Source organism: Gobio gobio (assembly GCF_949357685.1).
Source record: "Gobio gobio genome assembly, chromosome: 12".
Classification (NCBI taxonomy): domain Eukaryota; kingdom Metazoa; phylum Chordata; class Actinopteri; order Cypriniformes; family Gobionidae; genus Gobio; species Gobio gobio.
The window spans coordinates 10,697,480-10,709,088 of NC_137105.1; the positions used below are offsets into that span (position 1 = coordinate 10,697,480).

The 11,609-nt window shown below is 39.0% G+C and overlaps 1 protein-coding gene across 1 annotated transcript in view; it reads right to left on the reverse strand.

The window, feature by feature from the left end:
• The window catches only part of cep85l (centrosomal protein 85L), a 96,258-nt gene extending 88,176 nt beyond the window's left edge, over positions 1–8,082 (reverse strand). The window contains exon 1 of the mRNA XM_079831990.1: positions 8,038–8,082. Coding sequence (XP_079688116.1) covers positions 8,038–8,053 — 16 coding nt within the window. The 5' untranslated portion in view covers positions 8,054–8,082. The remainder of the gene's footprint in view (positions 1–8,037) is intronic.
• Positions 8,083–11,609: the final 3,527 nt, after the last annotated feature.

Consider the following 11,609-nt stretch of genomic DNA (forward strand, 5'->3'; position numbering starts at 1 on the left):
GCAGAACTATTTATATTTCAGGGTGTTTGAGGCCGTTTGTACTCCACACCTGTTTGACAGACTAGGGTAATTGTCCAAGCTGCCCAAATGCATGGACATTCCTTCCTTAACATTCCTTTCTAGCCTTCACGTCTATTTACCCTGCTGTTTCATTACACTGAGAACTTCAGTTTAACACGAGTCTCATATAGAAGAGTTTTTCATGTTGATTTTGACTCTTGCACAACATACAAATGTACAAAACATAAGAACGGCTACCCTGATTTTTCACAACATCCGCATTGCATAATACATGGCATAACATCTACAACTATCACAAAGATTATTGCGGAAACAATTGCAATGCATATTTACGTCAAGAGAGAAAGTACATTTCCTATGCATTACATTTATTCACAACATATCAAACTAAATACAACAGACAGGGAAGACGCACCACAGCCAGTCGTCTGCCTGATTGGGTCCGTATCAACAGATAAAAAAACTTGAGGCGAGAGGAAACAAGACTGTATAATAACTGTATTATGCTGGTTCAATTGCCCATGATCCTACAATTAACAACAGACATTCAACTGCAATTACCCCACTCTGACAAGACTAACAATTCAGGCTTCAAATACAGCACTGACAAATGACTGACCGACCAAAAAATACAAATAAATCTTTTCAAGGTGCAAATCATTGTTTTATATGCTTTTATATAATAAGCCTGTGACAAATAGATATATCATAAGGATAAAGCTCAAATAAATCTCAGAAAGCTTTTTCCAAACACCACCACAAGAGTTGCATAATCTCCTGTTCTCAGGGCCTATTCACTAGATTTATTATGCATACAGTTCCATGTCGCCAATTTGAAAAAGCAGTTCTGTCAGCACAGAAAAGAGCTGGATCTGACCTGAACTTAAAATGTATGTAATGTTTCTTAAAGGAATAGTTCACCCCAAAATGACAATTCTGAAGAATTGTACTGGTTACTCCTTTCCATGCAATTACAATGAATGGGAACTGGAGCTTTTAAGAGGCATTACAATTAAAGCTTTTACAAATCATTAAAAGATTGCAATCTCGATTCAAACACCCACACGATCTTATTCCTAAATGACAACGATTCTCCTCGTACTATTAAACCTTTGTCAAAACACCGGAACATTCAGATCTGCGCGTGTTCTTCTGTCTTTCAAATATTCAAATGATCACAGAAGTACTGGGATAAAACTATATAGTTGTTTGCATATAAACACTGATGCCTACGGTAGCAATCAAAAATTCCAACTCCGCCCATATCAGCTGATCTGATTTCTATGCACTCAATTGGCAACTCTCAAACAGGGAGCCTTACTTAAGCGTAGCTTCAGTTCAGTCTGCCTGCTTGGCTGCTTCCATTGAACGCTGCTTCGCAACCCACCTCCACCCCAGCTCCTCCTTAAACTGTGTTTAAAGGTGTCATGAACTGGCTTTTTTCATTTTTTTATACTGTTGTCTGAGGTCAACTTATGACGTTTGCGTGGTTTTTACATTCAGAGTCATCATAATGAATAAGGCTATTTTCTGCCTTGGTTTTGAGGGGCACGCCGCGCTGAAGGCTTGGAAGTAAACGCCCACGGCTAGGATTGGATAAGATTTGTATATTTAATGAGCTTCCGCTCCCCTGTTAGTACGGTACACGTGAGGAATTGTTTTGAAAGTGTCTGGAGAAACATTCACAGGGCTGCTCGAGAAATATCTTTCTCAAACAAACACAAAGATTCATCTCTCATTCACCTGCGATTGATTGGAATTTTATTTCTGTATCATTTCGCCCGATCATCAGTGAATATAACCGCGAACCGTACACACACACACGTGCAAGAAAGGTGATAGCCCATCTCAAAAACACATAGCCCTGGGACTTTGGGCTTTGCGAGCTGGCTTTACAAGTCCGAGTCTGATCACGAATGAACCAATAACACCTTCTCCAGCCTGACAGCGTGCTAAAGTATGTAATCAATAGATATCAAACGTTCTGTAACAATGCAATGCTAACACATATAAAAACATGTTTTACTCACATAAGTGTGTTGCACCGTTCCTGTCGGATCCAATATAGAAGGCACAGCATTGTGTTTTAATCTCAATATGTCTGCAAATCCAGTCTCGACCTGTATCTTGTTTACAATCGATTCCGCGGTGAAATGAAGCGAACAAAAGCGCAATGTCTTACGCACGTGAGCTGGAACCGGCATCGTTTAGCTCCACGAGTCGGTGGGCGGGCTTGAGGCGGTGCTTCTGCGTCCTATTACGTCAGTGGTCGACATATTGTGAGAGCTCTCGTTTTCTGGGCCTGGTGTCTATAAAAGCTTTTCTTTGACCAACAAGGACGTTTTCAGCTCTGAAACTTACAGGATATTCTTATATCACGATGAACTTTTATATACCAAAGTTGATTTCTCAATTCATCACCCCTTTAACTTAATCAATGTCATTCTGTTGTCATTGATGCATGCTCTGTTCTCAATGGGGGATTTACGCTGACCTCCCAGTTTAAAAACATGGGAGGTTGTCCCTAGAAGCTGCTGCTGTTCCCTGTCTTGGCTTTTCATGGAGCTCATGAAAGGATGGGGAATTTAGAACAGAGGAAGAATTTTGCGCACATCCAATGAAACTTTTACAGGTGCCAGATTCAATAAAGAATAAATCAAAGTAAACTAAAATCTGCACACTGTAAATACTGCTCCCAAAGATTTATTAAAACATGCAACGTTTCAACCCAAAAGGGTCTTCGTCAGGCGAATTTTGTAAAATATGCCAATAAAAAGTTGAATAAAAGTTTGTGGTGTTTTTGACTTAGGTGGACCTGACTGAATTAATGTTAAACAATGTATTTGTCATCGACTCATTCAAGAGATTTGTTCAAAACCTGATTCTTCAAGCAATTAAACAAGTGAAGTCTTTATGAGCGAGTCATTGAATCATTCTTTCAAACAGATTAAAAAAAAATTATTCATTCAAATTAATTAAACATTTTTAAATACTCTGCAGCAATTAACATTTTGTCAGAACCTCTAGTAAATTACATGTTATCTTATGGGACAATCTCGAATATGACTTCTGCGCTATATTCCCAGTCTACTAAGGTCATTAGCTTTGTGTGATTGAAATTCAATTAAATATAAAAGTATACATAAAATAAAATAACTTTATGATTGAAAAAGTCCAATTCTGATAATCTTCCACTCTAGTTCAGAGAGTCATAACCAAATCAGCCTGATTCATGAACAAATCATTCAGACTGACTTTGTGAACTGAATCAACCAATTCATTGAAAAGAGCCAACTCAACTCATGAAAGATCTTTTTGAAGCTTGAAAGCTTCAGCCCTCATTCATTGCATTTGTGTGGAAAAACAACAACCAGAACTATTCTTTTGAAACAACCAAAGATTAGTGACAGAGTGTTTATTAACGCAAAGATAAAAAAAAAAGCTTCTACATGTTTAGTCTTGCTACGGCCACCTGTGTATATGGCGTTGAGGAAGTGAACAAAGACACAGAGTAGACATTCCTGCAGACTATACAGACTCGTGGTACTGGATGACACTGAGGCCTGTCTCAAACACAACAGAAGCTCTGAGCCGAGCCACAGATCTGGCCCACTCACTCCACACACACACAGAGCAGCTACACTTCATAACACAAAGAGCGCTCACACTCCACTGTGAACAGCTGTGGTCTGTTATAGTGCCAACATGCACTGAACATATCTCTGCTAAGGCAAGCATCACTTTTACAATTGCTCATTAAACTTCAGAACTTAAGTTGTTAAAGCCACGAATGACAATTCAGCTCATGCAGCTTATGTGAAGAGATGTGATATTATTTACCCAAGTGATCCAACTTATTTTTTCATTGAAGGCACAACCTGAACATTAGAGACCAAAATATCAAGATCTGAGGGTGGACTCTTTTGACTTAGGTCAGTAAGCGATCACCTAGCAACCACATGTCAACAACCACTTAGACAAACCTAGCATTGTGAGATCTTTACACAGCCATTATGCAACCACCAGAACACTCTAGTGACACTTAGCAATGCTCTAGCAACTACCCAGAATTCTTTAGCAAACAAAGCCAAGCGGCAACCTCCCGCGGTCTCTCTTGAAGCCAACACGGAAGTGACTTAAACTACAATTCATCGACTGGCCGCTAGAGACAGGCTCCAAAAGGGAGTCAAATTTGTATCCCCATGTTAAAATGCCCAACTTTACAGCAGAAAAAAAAGTGGTTTTGGTCTATATAGCTAATTTTGCTCTTCATCACAACTGTGAGGGGGGTGAATTTCTTTATAGCTTTATAACTCATCCGTTCAAATTACATTAAGCTTTAAAGTCCTGCATAATTAAGGGCGTGGCCACTTGAGTGACAGGTGGATTACCAATATGGTCAAGCTAGGTGGGTGTGGTTTCAGCAGCCAGGCACCTCAGCTCCACCCACGTCCCGCCTTTTTTGGTCATATTCAGTTATCCGGGAGTGACGCACGGTGACGAGATGGCGGAATCCGGCTCCGCCCACTTTAGGCTTAAAAAATGCTCTTCAGAAACCTACGGGTGACATCACGGACACTACGTCCATATTTTTTTACAGTCTATAGCCCTATTCGGACGGTAATTGTTTCTCGTGGGGTCATAAGGTATTTTCATCATTGACAGGGGCTAGTGGAATCCAGAATGTCTGTTTTTCTCCCACAACCAGCGTAAAAATCCCAGGCCAAATTACTGTTTTTTTTTTAAAAACACCAAGGTCATGTGGTAATTTAATTGCCGTCCGAATCCACATCTCTGAGTTTTCAAGAATATATCACAAAATTCACTGTTTATATCCTTTTTGACCACTGCAGAGCACCGTACGGTTGCGCTTCACTGTAATTTGGATGCATTTTAAAGATCTAGCCTTTTATTACAGAAATGCTGGCAAGTATTTACAAGAGCAATATATTTCATCACCGCTCAAAAAATAAAAAGAAGAAAAGCACGTAAACATTTGAAATGGGCCGTTATTACAGCAGGCAGCAATTATATATGTTAAAATAACCAAGCAGCATTATGTTTACCTCATGTAAATCAGAGGCTATATTAACTTATTTCAGCTCATTTCCATGTGGAATAAAATGACATCCTTTATTTTGAGATAAAATACAAGACAGAAAACTATTTTAACCATAATGCGCGTCTATATCTTAAATAACAGATTTAAATAATTAAATAATAATTAAGATATTATTTTCCTATTATTAAATTAAATATGCATTTATTCTTATTATACCAAGCATATGACATTTTATTTACAGCACACAATCATGTTATTGATCATTGAACAGTGTGTTCCCAGGTGCCCAGGTTCACAAAACTCGCTGCTCTACCGTGAATAAATCATCAGAATGCACTAGTTTTATCACTGAGGTGGCATGCAAATTTATTTTTACGGACGTCCCCGTGAAAAACAATTACCATCCGAATAGGGCTTAAGAGTGTAAAGCTGGATCCAAATGCAATTTTTTTTTTTAAATGACGAAATTGCACACAGCCAAGCACAAAACCAAAACAGAATAAATCCACAGGAACAAAACCAACACCAACATACAGCCACGTATGACAAGACAAGACCCGACAAAGAACATGGGAGAACACTGGTGTTTAAATACACAAGATAACAAGGGGCTGACAAGGGACAGGTGAAGGTGATTTGTAGTCATGGAAACAAAAGAGGGTAACTATAGAAACTAACAAGGTAGGTTAAACAACAAGGGAACCGATAACTAAACACAGGAAGTGAACACAGAAACAAAAGCAACAGAAAACACTTCAACTTAAAAGTCCTAACACAAAACTGGGGAAACAAGAGACAGGAATGTAACACACAGCTCACATACTTATCAACCACATGTCAATGCCAAGAAAATCCACCTAGAAGACCGTAGCAATGTGGACTTTTTAAACTTTTAACTTGTGCCAATAAGCAACCACCCAGAACATGGCAAAGACATGACAATACACTAACATACTCAAACACCATAGAACAACTTACCAAACACCTATCAACAGCCTAGCATGAGAAAAAAACAAGATCTTTACGTCACCAGCAACCACACAGAACATCCTAGCAACCACATAGCAAAACATTGACATACTCAGAACTTACATTTATTCAGGAATTGCCAAAAAAAAAACATTCATTTTTTAAAATGATTTTGTAGAGAAGCGGTACATCCCTTATGAAAAATACGTTTATTCAAGTGTGCTATTAGTATACTTCAAATTACGCAAAACACATCTTCTGAAGGAATACAGAAGCTCCAGATCAAAATAGAAACAAGTGATAGAAGATTGCTTACGTGCGACCACCAAGCATTAAACAGCATATAAAGTTAAACTAAAACTGCCTAACCTTACCGAATGAAATGTTGAACCCATGAAAGAGGAAAGCTTTGTGAAGCTTTGGGGGCTTTGATAGACTCGATCTACTCTATCTGCGTTTTGATCATCGTTCTGAATCCGATCCGGACATAGTCTTTGACAAAATCATGATTTTCTCAGGGGTTTTTTGTTCAAAATGTTGCTTTTTTATGAAACTTAGCCACATTCAAGTGTTGATTAAAAAAATGGATGCATGAAGCTAGAATAAAATGTTTTTAAATGGAAAGAGTTAAAGTACAGTTAAAGCTATATTTCCAGTATTTAAAAAAAGAATACCTAAATAGAAACAGTAATATACTTAAAGTGCAAAAATAATTAGTAAAGTAAGTATGATGTTATGTTCACTTAAAGAAAACTTACAAGTATACTTGCGGTATAAAACTACTAAACTAGTAGTTTACTGAGAGCATACTTCACAGTGTACTTTCATAAGCTAAAAAATGTGCTACAAGTATTTAACTAGTAAACTATCAATATTCCTATAACTATAGGTTCACTTGTAGTATAGCTACAGTACAAACTTAAAACTTAGTAATAAACTTTGAATACACAACTAGTTTACAACTGTTACACTTACAGTACACTTAAAAGTATACTTTAAGACACTAAAAAGTGGGCCAATTTAGTCCCAAGTAGTATTGAAACAGTACACTTACACATAAGCATTTGTGGAAAATATGCTGTGTGAAACAAAACAATATTACAGAATCATTTGGCGCCAATTGAAATCAACACTGGCACAGAGTGAGATAACATTTCTACTATATTTTCCATAAACACTAGTCTCATTTATCTAACCAGTGATCGTGTTTTTACAGAATAAAGGTCTTTGACCCTCTTGGAGATGAATGAACGCTGTTGCTACCCGACCCAAACAGCACATTTCCTCTCAGAGGGCTGAGAGAGCTGTACGCCACGCCACCAATGTTCACGATTTCACTCCGGTGTTTTGCCACCAGATCGGGGGCTGGATTGGGAGAGAACCACATGAATAATTCCCTAAGGTTTGGAGTGTGTGGGACGTACAAACCAGGGCATCAAGAATCAGTGTTTTTGTGCATGTTATCGGACTAGTGCAGACTGCACCCAGCCCCCACTTCCTGTCTCGCTGCCAGGAAACCAGTGGCTGCATTATAACACAGTGGACCTGCACATGCATATGCTGTCCATAGTAACAGTACAAGCCTTCAGCCAAGCCAAAGTAGGACTGGACAATATTTAATAGGAAATATATTTCATATTTAAGATATATTAGCTCGACTTAAAATACCTGGATGCAGAAAACAAACGTCTTTGCTTCTTAAAAATACACAAATTAGCCATAATTTAATATAAAATAAGGATCAATCACATTTTATAACATGGTTCTTGCGCTCTCATTCTTATGACATGATCTTTATCTTCAAAAGCCAAGCATGAAAGGTCAACAGCATTCATTACTAAGAGTCTCAAAGCCCATTTTCAATTTGAAATCAGTTCAAGTGCCGACATAAATAGCAATGCCCCATATTACTCGGCCTGGAAAGGAGAAAATTACAAACAGTTCCAATAAAAAGAAAGATATAGTTGTACAAACGCAAAACTTACAGTTGTTGGTCGACATGGGAAATGCACATTATGCAGAAGTAGCGGGAGGAAGTGGTGTTTGCCAAGCATTCGTTACCTCGTGGAGAACCACAACCAATGAGAACACATCACAGACACTTTTGAATAGGTGTGACAAAAGAACTTAAAATGACAGTTGATCACAAACATTTGTATCTTGGGGTTTGATGCGTCCACACATTGAATGTAGTAAAACAAAAACAAAACATTGGCAAAAGAGTCTTTGTTGGATGCCCATTAGCTCCTGTTTGAACTGCAAAGGTCAGGACTTCTGACTTTGTAGTTCTCCAGAGCCACTCTAGTGGGACTCTTGTTAAACACATCACAGCAGGAGACGTCCGGTCTCAACAGCCAGGCTAGATAGTCAAAGATCAATACCAGTCTAGGTCAGAGAGACCTTTATGAAGTGTTTGTGGAACTACAGCAGACTTTGATTCGCTTAAATCGCTACTCAAGGCAAGGCAAAGCACAATTAAAAACAATGGTTGGTTGAGCAATGTGCTGTACACATTTTAAACATATGCAAAAAGCAAAACATATATTACACGCATATATTATACAACACAGACTATCTAACTGCATAACATTATTAAATGACAAAATACCAACATATCAATAAATACGTTTCTACAATAAAGCCAGGGGAAAAAAGAGATTTCAAAGACACCAGTGTGGAGGCTGTTCTAATCATATATATGTATAGGTAGACGCCACATTCGACCAATCCATACACGTCGGTGCGCTCCGCCATCTTGGAACGGTCAGATTGTCGTCACTCACAGTAAGAATCAATGTTGCCAAAACATTACACAGTCTCTGGTTGTCAACCTGCCGAGATTTTAATTCCTGAAGAAATGGGATAAACTTTCACAGGTGCGAATGTGTTGATTTGTGTTTTTATTTGTATGAACTCAATATCACATGTTTTTACTTTTACTATGGTAACTTTTTAATGTTGTGTCAGCTGACGCCTTCGTTTTGTTGTAATTGTGTTAGTTTAGCAAAATCATCTGCTGAAGTCTATTTCCTACATAGATATTTATATATTCATAGACACTCTGTCATCTTGCTCTCAAATGTTCATGGACCGCTCCAATATGGCGGACGGCTTACGTTTAACGGCCCATTGATAGATATATATATATATATATATATATATATATATATATATATATATATATATATATATATATATATATATATATATATACACACTCACCTAAAGGATTATTAGGAACACCATACTAATAGTGTGTTTGACCCCCTTTCGCCTTCAGAACTGCCTTAATTCTACGTGGCATTGATTCAACAAGGTGCTGAAAGCATTCTTTAGAAATGTTGGCCCATATTGATAGGATAGCATCTTGCAGTTGATGGAGATTTATGGGATGCACATCCAGGGCACGAAACTTCTGTTCCACCACATCCCAAAGATGCTCTATTGGGTTGAGATCTGGTGACTGTGGGGGCCGTTTTAGTACAGTGAACTCATTTTCATGTTCAAGAAACCAATTTGAAATGATTCGAGCTTTGTGACATGGTGCATTATCCTGCTGGAAGTAGCCATCAGAAGATGGGTACATGGTGGTCATAAAGGGATGGACATGGTCAGAAACAATGCTCAGGTAGGCCGTGGCATTTAAACGATGCCTAATTGGCACTAAGGGGCCTAAAGTGTGCCAAGAAAACATCCCCCACACCATTACACCACCACCAGCAGCCTGCACAGTGGTAACAAGGCATGATGGATCCATGTTCTCATTCTGTTTACGCCAAATTCTGACTCTACCATCTGAATGTCTCTGAAATCGAGACCAATTTTGGTGAGCTCGTGCAAATTGTAGCCTCTTTTTCCTATTTGTAGTGGAGATGAGTGGTACCCGGTGGGGTCTTCTGCTGTTGTAGCCCATCCGCCTCAAGGTTGTGCGCGTTGTGGCTTCACAAATGCTTTGCTGCATACCTCGGTTGTAACGAGTGGTTATTTCAGTCAAAGTTGCTCTTCTATCAGCTTGAATCAGTCGGCCCATTCTCCTCTGACCTCTAGCATCAACAAACCATTCTTTGTAAACCCTAGAAATGGTTGTGCGTGAAAATCCCAGTAACTGAGCAGATTGTGAAATACTCAGATCGGCCCGTCTGGCACCAACAACCATGCCACGCTCAAAATTGCTTAAATCACCTTTCTTTCCCATTCTGACATTCAGTTTGGAGTTCAGGAGATTGTCTTGACCAGGACCACACCCCTAAATGCATTGAAGCAACTGCCATGTGATTGGTTGATTACTTAGATAATTGCATTAATGAGAAATTGAACAGGTGTTCTTAATAATCCTTTAGGTGAGTGTATAGTTCTTATATTCAAAGGCAAACTGTTCCAGAGCCTCTGAGTCATCACCAAAAAAGTGCAACCAGCCCATACTTTACGTTTAGACCTAGGATCACTCAAGAGTTTCTGGTCAGAGGACCTAAGTGATTTAGATGGTGAGTATGGTTGTAACAAATCTAAAAACAAACAACAAAATCTTAAAATGAATCCTATCACAGAGCCTATCAACAATCTTGCCGCAGCATTCTGGACAATTTGCAATCGTGACAAAGTGAACTGAGTAGGAAATTACAAAAGTCCAGACGTGACACAAAAGCATGCGTTACTCTCTCTAAATCATACATCGACAAAAATGGCTTGACCTTTGCTAGTGTTCTTAATTGAAAAAAGAAAAAAACGATCTAACAACAGCATTAATCTGTTTGTCAAATTTTAACGAATCATCAAAAAGTACCCCTACATTTTTTTTTACCATGGATTTACCATGAAGAGATAAGGGGCCTAAATCAAAATTGAGGGACTCTAAATGTATTATGGGGTGCAAAAAAAAAATCTAAAAGTTTTACATTAATTTAAATGCAAAATGAGGGTCCTAACAAGTTACTTTCATTCTTTACTTGCATATAAACCTATCAGGCATAACATTGTGACCTAATATTGTGTTGGTCCCACTTTTGCTGCCAAAACAGCCCTGACCCGTTGAGGCACAGACTCCACTAGACCCCTGAAGGTGTGCTTTGGTATCTGACATCAATATGTTAGCAGCAAGTCCTGTAAGTTGCGAGGTGGGGCCTGCATGGATCGGACTTGTTTGTTCAGCACATCCCACAGATGCTCGATTGGATTGAGATCTGGGGAATTTGGAGGCCAAGTTTGCTCCTCAAACCCTTCCTGAACCATTTTTGCTTTGTGGCAGGGCACATTATCCTGCTGAAAGAGGCCACAGCCACCAGGGAATACTGTTTCCATGAAAGGGTGTACATGGTCTGCAACAATGCTTAGGTAGGTGGTACGTGTCAAAGTAACATCCACATGGATGGCAGGACCCAAGGTTTCCCAGCAGAACATTGCCCAAAGCATCACACTGCCTCCGCCGGCTTGCCTTCTTCCCATAGTGCATCCTGGTGCCATGTGTTCCCCAGGTAAGCAACGCACACGCACCCGGCCATCCACGTGATGTAAAAGAAAACGTGATTCATCAGACCAGGCCACCTTCTTCCATTGCTCC